The sequence below is a fragment of the Eleutherodactylus coqui genome, chromosome 4, assembly GCF_035609145.1.
Source record: "Eleutherodactylus coqui strain aEleCoq1 chromosome 4, aEleCoq1.hap1, whole genome shotgun sequence".
Lineage (NCBI taxonomy): Eukaryota > Metazoa > Chordata > Amphibia > Anura > Eleutherodactylidae > Eleutherodactylus > Eleutherodactylus coqui.
Window position 1 is genome coordinate 40,776,432 of NC_089840.1, and position 12,290 is coordinate 40,788,721.

General features: G+C 48.0%; 2 protein-coding genes across 2 annotated transcripts in view; both read left to right on the forward strand.

Annotated features, from left to right (window-relative positions):
- Positions 1-4,932: 4,932 nt before the first annotated feature.
- ZDHHC23 (zinc finger DHHC-type palmitoyltransferase 23) lies at positions 4,933-6,432 on the forward strand. The gene is made up of 2 exons (XM_066601525.1): positions 4,933-5,084; positions 5,769-6,432. Exons 1-2 carry the CDS (start codon positions 4,933-4,935, stop codon positions 6,430-6,432), a joined length of 816 nt encoding a protein of 271 aa, XP_066457622.1.
- The window catches only part of QTRT2 (queuine tRNA-ribosyltransferase accessory subunit 2), a 50,391-nt gene continuing 44,390 nt past the window's right edge, over positions 6,290-12,290 (forward strand). The window contains exons 1-2 of the mRNA XM_066599338.1: positions 6,290-6,428; positions 9,150-9,317. Of these exons, the coding sequence (XP_066455435.1) occupies positions 9,255-9,317 (63 nt within the window). The 5' untranslated portion in view covers positions 6,290-6,428; positions 9,150-9,254. The remainder of the gene's footprint in view (positions 6,429-9,149; positions 9,318-12,290) is intronic.

Consider the following 12,290-nt stretch of genomic DNA (forward strand, 5'->3'; position numbering starts at 1 on the left):
ACGCCAGCAGCTCCGGTCCGGTGGTGGCAGCTGCTGCCGAGTCTGTGACCACTGACCTCTCACCTCGGTACAGCGGTCTCAGACTTTGCACTGTGCCGCTGGACAGGGGCTGCAGACGGAGCGAGTAGAGGCAGTGTCCGCCGGGATATACTGAGGTCCCAGTGTAGCGGCCAGCGCTCATAATTCCAAGTGCAACTACCATTGAAATCAGTGGGAACTGTGCTTGTACTTGCAGGCTGGGGTCCCAGTGATTTCCATGAGAGCTGCACCTGCAATTACAAGCACTGGCCACTACACAAGGGCTGGAGCAGTGCTTCCGCTGCGACTCCAGTATATCCCGGCGGACATTGCCTCTACTCACTCTAAATTATGCCAGGAATATACGCCAAGTTAGACCTGGCATACATTTCTGTGTAGGAGTACAAATAAAATCCCGCCCTTCGTACCTCACTCACATTCAGTTACATTCACGACTCCGCCAGACAATGTAGAGAACCGGGCAGGGAAATAAGAGTTCAAGCAGCCTGAGCTCCAACAGGAAAGCAGCCGCACTGTGAATGCAGCTCTGGAGGTGACTAGAGTATACGGGTATGCTCACACGGCCCAATCCAGCGTGGACTTCAATGGAAAGCTGCACTAGAATTTTCATTTGCAGCAGCCACGGATCAGAATGCAGACCTGCGCTTACAGCGCAGACCGTTTCCGCACGCGAGAGGGCTGCTGCAGGTTCCAGCTGCGGGCCCGGGCAGCGACACTGCGTATCTGCTATTTCTGTAACGCGGATGACCACGGTGGCTCGCCGTTGGTCATGAGCAGTAGTTTTTTTTAATGTTTGTATTTCCTGCGCCGTCGCTAAGCGATGACGGGGGGACCGCAGCCATATGCAATGTTAATTGTATATGGGCTATACTTCGGACGGCCTGCATTGACTTCAATGGAGGCCGTCTGCGCGGATTCTGAGGAAAAATAGAGCGGAACTCCTATCCGTGAGTGTGAGCAAAAAAGCAAAAGTAACGCGCCTTCCAATGCCGATCCTCCGCACGGATGTCAATTCCGCAATTTCAATCAGCCCGAGTGAGCCCGGCCTCAGGCTACATTCACACGAGCGCGAAGCTCATGCGAGTCTGGTGCGTGGCGAGACGCATAAAACCCACGCGAATATAAACTCCATTCTTTTGACCGGAGTCATGCCCATAAGCGATGTGGCACGGTAAAAAAATCCCTGCATGTTCTATTATTTTCCGCGCCCCTCGGAACGCGTCGCCCATTTTTTTCAATGGGACAGTCAAACACATCGCAAGCCGCGTGATGCGCACGCAAGTGACAAGAGATGTTTCCTATTGAAATCAATGGGGCCGATCCCCTGACGCACATGAAACAACCGCCACAGGATCGCAATTTCCCAGCAGTGATGGGAGACGTTTTTTGTGTGCGTCTTGTGATATAAGTAACGGTACGAGTTCTCCTTCCGTAAACGTGAGGCCGATCGCTGCGGATTATTAACAATAGCGAAACCTTCACACAATGGAATACGGAAAACTTGGCGCCCGATCATGAAGCGATCGATGCTTCCCCTCCCCCGCAGATAATGGAGGAGAATGAGCATCTATTGACCACCATTAGGATCACGCTGATATAAGATATCTACAGGGTGATGTAGCCATGCTGCATTAACCCTTCACCAGCTGGAAGGATTGACACCAGACGATATGAGGTTTTCTGCTACAATGACCCTTAGGCCATTTTTTCAGGGCCAATGACAGGGCAGCTTTCATTTTACCTCAGCAGTATAACATATAGCAACCAATCACAGCACAGCTTTCATTTTACCTCAGCGGTATAAGAAAGGAAAGCTGAGCTCTAGCAACCAATCACAGCGCAGCTTTCATTTCTTATACTGCTGAGGTAAAATGAAAGCTGCCCTGTGTTTGGTTGCTATGGGCAACCCAGATTTCCTTTTGGACAGCTTTCATAAGGCTGGGTTCACACAGGGCAGATTTGCCGCGGAAATTCAGTCCGGAATTTCGCCACGGCTGCTAATACGGGGTTAGCCAGCCATGTGGGCGAGAATTCTCAGAAATCTCATCCACACGGGACGGCGAATCCGTTGCGGCAGAACCGGCATAAGGCACTGTTGGGGCACAGATTCGCCAGCCACAGCATGTCCGTTTTGTTTTTTTTACACTGCGGCCGCGCTCTCCTCTATGGTAGCAGTGACCACGATGGAAAAGCGTGCGGCCAAGCCGCTTCAAACCCCGCGTCTGAGTGCCACGGCTTTTGAAGCAGTGCTTTCACAGCGGAAATCTTGCGTTTTTTTTTCGCTGCGACCAAACCGCGGCCAATACGCCCTGTGTGAACCCGGCCTTAGAGTGCGGTGCCAGCCTCATGTTTGGGGCCCACGTTGTATATTCCAGGGCCGGGTTACCACTCAGTAGTCAATGAGGTTATTCATATGGCCAATTTTTCTCACTGACCGCCGCTATTCTCGTCCGTACGATGGAGGGTCCATGGAGATCGGACGGCACGTGAACGGGGGGCCGCGTTGTCCTAGGCCTTGTCATGGCCACACATGCATGCAGCCACGTGACTCTGGCTTTCAGGCCCCCTTCAGACGACAGTATTTTAAGCTCCATATTTTGTAGACCGCACTACGGGGCTCATATAAATCTCTCAGTCACGTGGCCGGATTTACATGGCTGCTGTTTTTGTTTTTTAAGCGCATCTCCTCCTATTTTTGTCCGTTTTTGCCTCCATACTGGTATCATTTTTTTATTGGGTAAAGACGGATCTGTATTTGCCCAGTAAAGAGAGAACCAAAACAAAGGCGAACACTGATGGCGACCGGTGGGAATATCATCTGTAACAGCTCCATATTACGGACACGTTACATACAATGGAAGCCGTCCATGCAGGATCTGCGGCATAATAGAGCATGCCGGGATTTGTTTTCCGGACCAGAAGGTCTGCAAAACAAATCCGCATGTTTTAATTAAGCTGCGGGCGCCCATGATGGTCTATGGGCAGCTAGAGCTGCGGATCATCCCAGAATGGGCCTTTTTTTTTTTTTAAAGAGTTTGTCCATAGTTATAAAAACATGGCTGCTTTCTTCCAAGCACAGCGCCACCCTTGTCTGTGGGTCGTGTCTGGTATTACAGCTCAGTACACAATCGCATCAATGAAGCTGGAATATCACACAACCCTGCGGACAAGAATTACGGCGGCTTCATACAAGCGTATGCGCAAAAATGCTTGCCACAACACATTTGCGCATGAACAGGGAAGGCTGCGGTACATTCGCACGCATGACGGCGCATATCACTGAACTCGTTACGTCTGCGGCCAGTTTACACGCGACACACCCTTTCCGTGGGATAAAAGGCTAATTAGCCTAACGAGGTCCAGATGTGCTCTTGTGCTTTGCGCAGTGTTTCACGCACCCCCTCGTGTATTTGCACACCTCCCATAGACTTCTGTGGGGCCTGCGCTGCGCTAAACGCAGCAGATTAGCGCGGATCCTACTTCTTTGCACGTGCAAAAACAGTAGATGCGAACAAACAGTGAAATCAATGGCTTCTATTGCGCCGCTCCAGCTCTGCCCGGCTGGCCTGGGTTTCCTCAGCTTCACGTCTGGCCTGGAGCCGGGGAGCAGCGAGAGTTCCGCTCTGGTGTTACATACAGCGCCGGATACAGGACGGGCGGAGGCAGCATCTCTGGCGCTGCTGGGAGACGGAGGGTTAATCATTATGGGTCACGTGACCCGGGCGGACCTGAGCGAGAGGCATGGCCCCGCCCACCTGCTGCTTCCAGTCACACCGAGGAGAACACTCTGTAACCGGGCGACGGGCGGAGAGGGTGAGCGGGCTGGAGCGGAGGGACCCTGAGGTTTAGGGGCAGTCAAAATAGGATTAGGGTGAGGTTAACCCCGTCTGTGGGGTGGGGAGTTGAAGGGGAAACACTAGCATTTCGGGTGACTGGGTTCTCTGGGGCTGAGGGAGGGTGCCTGGGATTTAGGGTGAGACATTGAAGGGAGAACACTAGGATTTGGGGTTATGGGGTGACTGTGGTCTCTAGGGCTGAGGGAGGGTAGCTGGGTGTTGGGGTGACTTTGGGAGTGGGTGAGCCTGAGATTTGGGGTTATGGGGGGACTATGGGTTCTCTAGGGTTGAAGGAGGGGATCTGGGTTGTTGGGGTGACTTTGGGATTTGGGGAGGTTACCCTGGGATTTGAGGTGTTGGAGTGGGTGACTTTGGGGTTATGGGGTGATTGTGGGTTCTCTGGTGCTTAGGGAGGGTAGCTGGGGTGTTGGGCTGGTGACCCTGGGATTTGGGATGACTGAGCTCTCTGAGGGGTAGCTTGGGTGTTGGGGGGGACTCTGAGAATTGGGATGCTGGAATGGGTGACCCTGGGATTTGGGGCGCTGGAATGGGTGACCCTGGGATTTGGGGCGCTGGAGTGGGTGACCCTGGGATTTGGGGCGTTGGAGTGGGTGACCCTGGGATTTGGGGCGTTGGAGTGGGTGACCCTGGGATTTGGGGCGCTGGAGTGGGTGACCCTGGGATTTGGGGCGCTGGAGTGGGTGACCCGGGGATTTGGGGCGCTGGAGTGGGTGACCCTGGGATTTGGGGCGCTGGAGTGGGTGACCCGGGGATTTGGGGCGTTGGAGTGGGTGACCCGGGGATTTGGGGCGTTGGAGTGGGTGACCCTGGGATTTGGGGCGCTGGAGTGGGTGACCCTGGGATTTGGGGTGCTGGAGTGGGTGACCCTGGGATTTGGGGTTCGGTGAAGCACATATAAGCCATGTCAGGTCTCGCTGATGATTTCTGTGTTGACAGTTCCCCAGCAGGCGACCTACCTCACGATGTGTCAGCCAGGTGCCCGTTGTGCCCACCCGAGGACATCTTATGTTTGGCCTCTATAACGAAGGAAGCAGCTATGAACGGAGTCAGGAAGAAGAGGGCGCCCCGAGGCGGGCGAGACGCTGATGATGTTCTGTGCTGCTGTGAGTATATCAACCAGAAGGGCGAGAGGAGTCACCTGGCCGGCTGTCTGTGTGACTGCGAGGACCTGGACCAGGCCTGTGACAGGTGAGGGGTACCCGCCGGGCACTCTGCCCACCAGCACGATGACCTGCGTGTCCCCACAAGCCTTGTGTATGGGGGCCGACAGGTGTAAGAAACAGAATTACATTGTGTAACGGAGTTGGTATTTTAAGGGGCACCCGTGCCCCCCCCCCCCCCCCCCCCCCCCCCCGTCGTCTATTAATGTCCTGCCCGTCATCAATAGGAACAATCTATAAAGTCCCAGAATACCCCTTTAAGGATTTCTCTACTCTGTTCTGAAAAGTAGCTGACAGATGTTCACTCTCTGTATTATACTCCAGAGCTGCACTCACTATTCTGCAACTCTAGAGCTGAAATCTCTGAGCATCTCCTGTTGTTCTGGGAAGTGTGTTTTGTAGGAAATAGGAACTGCTCCCCTGTATTTAAGGAGCTCAGCTTGGGGGGTAAGGCCGTCTGCACACGGGCGGATTTGCATTGCGGAACCTTGAACCGCTCGTATGCAGGAAGAATGCGGACGCCGCTGCTGGATTCCACATGCGGAAGCTGACCCGCCATGTGCTGGCAGCCTTAGTATCCACATGCTTGTTGACTGTTTCTATTTGCTTCCAGCAGAATTGTGAGTGCAGCTCCGGAGTACAGCCCAGATATAATGCGTTTGGGTATCATGTACAGTTCTTGCGGCTCATCTTATTCTCTGTTCTTCTCCAGATGGATCACCTGTAAGTCGCTGCAGCCGGAGGTCTTGGCGAGGGTGATAGAGACGGCGTCTGATCGCTTCCGTGTCCCCTGGATTCGGGGTGCCAGAAAGGTTGACCTCAGCATTCTGCCCCCGCTGGTTCTGCTGCCCATCTCACTCCATGTGGCGGCTTTTCATGTGCTCTTGGGGGTGGGGGTCCTCACTTCCCTGCCGATACTGGTAATCTGGTATTATCAGCTGACCCATCGACGCAAGGGGAAGACCCTCCTCTTCCTCAGCCTCGCCCTCTTCTCTCTGGGTTACATGTATTATAATTTTGTGCAGGAGGTCCTTCTTAAAGGTCACATCGGCTGGGGTCACTTCTCAGCCGTTACCTGCGGCCTGCTGCTGATCCTTATGTTCCTAGTAAAAGCAAAGCAGGATCCGGGCTATCTCAACAGAAGCACATCCGGCCCCCGGGGGGCCGCCAGGGGACAGAGGGAGCCTGCCAATGGAGTCCGGAAAACTGAGGAAATCTCACCTGAGGCTCATCCTTGTATCCAGGAGGAAAGCAGAAAACTCATCCCCGAGAAGAACTACTGTAAACTCTGCGAAGTGCTGAGACCTCCAAGGAGCGGCCACTGCAGGATCTGTGGGAGCTGTGTCCAGCGGCTGGACCACCACTGTGTGTGGTAAGTGGAAAAGCTGCCATGTCAGGCCAAGGCATTCTACGCATGGAATGCTTCACTATAATTATATATTATGGCAGAGTGTATTTACGACTAGAGAGCAGTATTATAGTAGTTATATTCTTGTACATAGGAGGCAGTATGATAGTAGTTATATTCTTGTACATAGGAGCAGTATGATAGTAGTTATATTCTTGTACATAGGAGTAGTATTATAGTAGTTATATTCTTGTACATAGGGGGCAGTATTATAGTAGTTATATTCTTGTACATAGGAAGCAGTATTATAGTAGTTATATTCTTGTACATTGGGGGCAGTATTATAGTAGTTATATTCTTGTACATAGGAGCAGTATTATAGTAGTTATATTCTTGTACATAGGGGCAGTATTATAGTAGTTATATTCTTGTACATAGGAAGCAGTATTATAGTAGTTATATTCTTGTACATAGGGGGCAGTATTATAGTAGTTATATTCTTGTACATAGGAGCAGTATTATAGTAGTTGTATTCTTGTACATGGGGGCAGTATTATAGTAGTTATATTCTTGTACATAGGAGGCAGTATTATAGTAGTTATATTCTTGTACATAGAAAGTAGTATTATAGTAGTTATATTCTTGTACATAGGGGGCAGTATTATAGTAGTTATATTCTTGTACATAGGAGGCAGTATCATAGTAGTTATATTCTTGTACATAGGAGGCAGTATTATAGTAGTTATATTCTTGTACATAGGAGGCAGTATTATAGTAGTTATATTCTTGTGCATATGAGGCAGTATTATAGTAGTTATATTCTTGTACATAGGATGCAGTATTATAGTAGTTATATTCTTGTACATAGGAGGCAGTATTATAGTAGTTATATTCTTGTACATAGGGGGCAGTATTATAGTAGTTATATTCTTGTACATAGGAGGCAGTATTATAGTAGTTATATTCTTGTACATAGGAGGCAGTATTATAGTAGTTATATTCTTGTACATAGAAAGTAGTATTATAGTAGTTATATTCTTGTACATAGGGGGCAGTATTATAGTAGTTATATTCTTGTACATAGGAGGCAGTATTATAGTAGTTATATTCTTGTACATAGGAGGCAGTATTATAGTAGTTATATTGTACATAGGGGTCAGTATTATAGTAGTTATATTCTTGTACATAGTGGGCAGTATTATAGTAGTTATATTCTTGTACATAGGGGGCAGTATTATAGTAGTTATATTCTTATACATAGGGGGCAGTATTATAGTAGTTATATTCTTGTACATAGGGGGCAGTATTATAGTAGTTATATTCTTGTACATAGGAGGTAGTATTATAGTAGTTATATTCTTGTACATAGGGGGCAGTATTATAGTAGTTATATTCTTGTACATAGGGGGCAGTATTATAGTAGTTATATTCTTGTACATAGGGGGCAGTATTATAGTAGTTATATTCTTGTACATAGGGGGCAGTATATAGTAGTTATATTCTTGTACATAGGGGGCAGTATTATAGTAGTTATATTCTTGTACATAGGGGGCAGTATTATAGTAGTTATATTCTTGTACATAGGGGGCAGTATTATAGTAGTTATATTCTTGTACATAGGGGGCAGTATTATAGTAGTTATATTCTTGTACACAGGGGCAGTATTATAGTAGTTATATTCTTGTACACAGGGGGCAGTATTATAGTAGTTATATTCTTGTACACAGGGGGCAGTATTATAGTAGTTATATTCTTGTACATAGGGGGCAGTATTATAGTAGTTACATTCTTGTACATAGGGGGCAGTATTATAGTAGTTACATTCTTGTACATAGGGGGCAGTATTATAGTAGTTACATTCTTGTGCCTAGGGGGCAGTATTATAGTAGTTACATTCTTGTGCCTAGGGGCAGTATTATAGTAGTTCTTGTACGTAGGGGGCAGTATTATAGTAGTTCTTGTACATAGGGGGCAGTATTATAGTAGTTCTTGTGCATAGGGGGCAGTGTTATAGTAGTTCTTGTGCATAGGGGGCAGTGTTATAGTAGTTCTTGTGCATAGGGGCAGTGTTATAGTAGTTCTTGTGCATAGGGGGCAGTGTTATAGTAGTTCTTGTGCATAGGGGGGCAGTGTTATAGTAGTTCTTGTGCATAGGGGGCAGTGTTATAGTAGTTCTTGTGCATAGGGGGCAGTGTTATAGTAGTTCTTGTGCATAGGGGGCAGTGTTATAGTAGTTCTTGTGCATAGGGGGCAGTGTTATAGTAGTTCTTGTGCATAGGGGGCAGTGTTATAGTAGTTCTTGTGCATAGGGGGCAGTATTATAGTAGTTCTTGTGCATAGGGGGCAGTATTATAGTAGTTCTTGTGCATAGGGGGCAGTATTATAGTAGTTCTTGTGCATAGGGGGCAGTATTATAGTAGTTCTTGTGCATAGGGGGCAGTATTATAGTAGTTCTTGTGCATAGGGGGCAGTATTATAGTAGTTCTTGTGCATAGGGGGCAGTATTATAGTAGTTGTACTCTTGCACGTGGCGGGCGGTATTATAGTAGTTGTACTCTTGTACGTGGCGGGCGGTATTATAGTAGTTGTATTCTTGTACGTGGCGGGCGGTATAGTAGTTGTATTCTTGTACGTGGCGGGCGGTATTATAGTAGTTGTATTCTTGTACGTGGCGGGCGGTATTATAGTAGATGTATTCTTGTACGTGGCGGGCGGTATTATAGTAGATGTATTCTCATTCATACAGATTAACAACTGTATTGGAGCTCACAACCACAAATTCTTCATCTTGCTACTTGTGATTTTCCAATTCACCTCTGTCTACGGGTTAATACTGACGCTCAGAACTATATGCCGGGGCCACAGTGTCTTCAGTGCCTTATTCTACTGCCCGGGAGTCTACGCCACCTACAGGTAATGCAGTTTCTGGAGATGTAAGGTTTCTCGGGGGCAGATGGATGAGAGTTGGAGAATCTACTAATAATTGGAAAGGTCTGATTACATTTTCTAGAAGCAGCTTCTGTGTGGTACATACATTCGGTGTGATGAGACTTGGTATTGTAGCGTTCCCCTATAAAGCGCTGAGCTCTGCTATCTTCCCTATGTCTTTGCCCAGCACGTCATTTGTCTTCACCTGTGTGTGGTATTGCGCCATTGTCACAGCTGGATTGGGCTACCTCCTGCTTATCCAGCTGCTGAACATCAGCTACAACGTCACCGAGCGCGAGGCAAGGATTGCCCTGCGGGAGAAGACCGGCCGCTGCATCCTTGGGGGTCTGGTTGTGGACGCAGGAACCTTCAACCAGGGATTTTTCCAGAACTGGCTCCACTTCCTGTCCGTGGGCAGTGAGGGGACGGAGCAGGACCCGTCGGACATTGTGTGACACTGCCGCGCCTCATCAGCAGTGCCTTATTGACTGGAGCGACCTGAACACCTTACTTACCTCTATTCCAAGTGGTCTTACAGACATCACCGGAACAATGGTCCAATCATGCTACACATCTGATGTCATTCCAGGTCGCTATATCCTTAAAGGGTCGATTCAGTCTTATGTATATAGAACTTAATCGCGGAGTAGTGAAAAGATCTGCAAGTCCCTAACATACATTATTTCAGTTCCTTTTTTTTTATAAAGATCTCTCTTTTCAGAGAATGAGAACATCTGTGATTACATCTAGAAGATGAAAGTCTGTACCGCTATAATACTTCTCACAGCTGAGGGTTTGCTGCAATTGCATCCAGTCTAGAGAGAAACAGTCAGAGGTTCAGACTGATACTTTGTATCAGTGTAGGTAAGGTGTCATTAACATCTGCATTAGGGCTCATTCCCACGGCCGAATGCGTAAAACGCTGCTTGGATCAGCAACGCATATGGCAGTGATTCTGCGCCGTCTGACTAGTGCCCTTTTTTAAATTCCGCGCTCTGTCTCATAACGGCGTTGCGTATGCAGCACCACTTGTGTTTCAGTTTTAATTACATTTCTTTGCTCCAAAGATTAAACCGAGAAGATAGAAAGCCCGAACACAGATGTGACCGAGCTCCGAGTATTATCTAGACTGGATACAGTAACAAACCCCCTGCTCTGAGAAGTATTGGGTCAGGAGGGGCTTTAAGCCTCGGGATGTAAGCGAGGTTGTTCTTATACACTGACAAGCAGCGATCTTGTAAACCGTGAATAATGAAGCAAAGTACGGGATCTCAAGAGCGCGGAAACTCCCATATAGAATGAAAACCGTTTGGCAGACGCTGATGCAGTTTTGCATACAGGTTGCGGGGCGAGGGGGACACCGGTGAGGCCGTGTCACCAACGTGACTGCCGTTTTGGAATCAACGCTCATTGTTCCAACAGGAAGGTAGGTGTGTGATGGATCAGACTGACAGAATTTCTTTTTAGCCTTACTTTATTCATTCTCATGTTAAGGTGATTTCTCTGCAATGTGAAGAACGCTGATGTCTCAAGCAGAACGTGGCGAGATCGTCAGGACAACGACAATTGCATCATCGTCTGCCAAATGGTTTTCATCTGCTATGGGTGTTTCTGTGTTTGCGACATACGGTACAGGGTGTTAGGAAGTTGCAGAACTTCATTACGCCAGAACCCCCTCCATGTTGTAACCCAACACTTGGGGTGCTGCTGTCTGATATTAGTAATCTGTATCTTGTGCAGTAGGATTAGCTGAACTTGTGGTGCCGATGTGAGACAATCAAATGTCTGAGCTATAGATATGACACTGCCATTTATATATATGAATAGTAGAGCCTTTCCCCCCATACCGCTGTCCTCTGTCTCTGAACTGTGGGGTTAGTACAGCGGTGAGGAAGGGGCCTGCTAATGTTCTCCAAAGCCTTTTAAATAAACATATATACCTGCATGTGTCCAGTGATATATGAGGGGGTGGGCAATGATGAATGGGAATATACTGGAATGTATGAATGAAAATATACTGGAATGTAATGGGCAGCTGTCGGATGCAATGTTTATCCTCTCCTGGTTCCCAATGTGTCCCCCGTGAAGATCATTCTCGGCAAGAGCATCCACTTCTTTTCAGATTGCTGTGTGCACTACTGCATAGAAGCCTCTGGGCGAGCATGCATACGGCAATCTGAAAAGAGTTGGTTGTTTGGGCCGTGCAGACACTAGCGCTTTGGTGAGTATAAAAATTTCATCCCCTGGCTCTTTGTCGCCTCCTGGAAGAGCAGCGGAACTTAACTAATGGTGCTGCTCTGCGCGGCTGGGTCCCCTTTAAAGAGAAAGTGTTCACGTAGGATCGGAGGTTTGCAACAGGTAAGTAATAAAAGGGTCTTGTAAGTAGCATTTATTCCATCCCTCTCTGTGATTTGTGTAAATATTGCTGCCCACTCGTCCGTGCAACATTGGAATACTCAAGGAGAGGGGTAGGTGCCAACAGCCTGCAAAGGGGCTGCTTAGTGGGGTGCGCATTTATCAGGCATGTCTTCAGTTCCTGGGTTCCTCCAATATTGCGTTAGCTAACAGGCACTGATCAAAATGCATGTTTGATATATATATTCACACTTGCTGAGAACTGGCTTGTGGGGACGAATAATAATTACAATTGTTTATCTGCACAGCTCCCCGTTTGTTGGTCCTTTTCCGTGGCTTGATTTTAGGGAAACGATCATTTGGATGAACATTTGGGCTTGATCGGCCCGTGTAAGAGGACCATAAGATATTGCATGCACTTGATCAGTTGTTTGCATTGAAAGCAGACGATAGAATCGCAGGGTGGGGTTTATGGGGAAGTTCATTTTTAACTACTGAACATTGCAGGGCCTATGGTTACATCTCGCAGCTCTGGGATATGTATGAAGGGTGATCATGGGGCACTCTTGCTCTATACAATGCAGGCGTCGGCTGTGGGTTTTT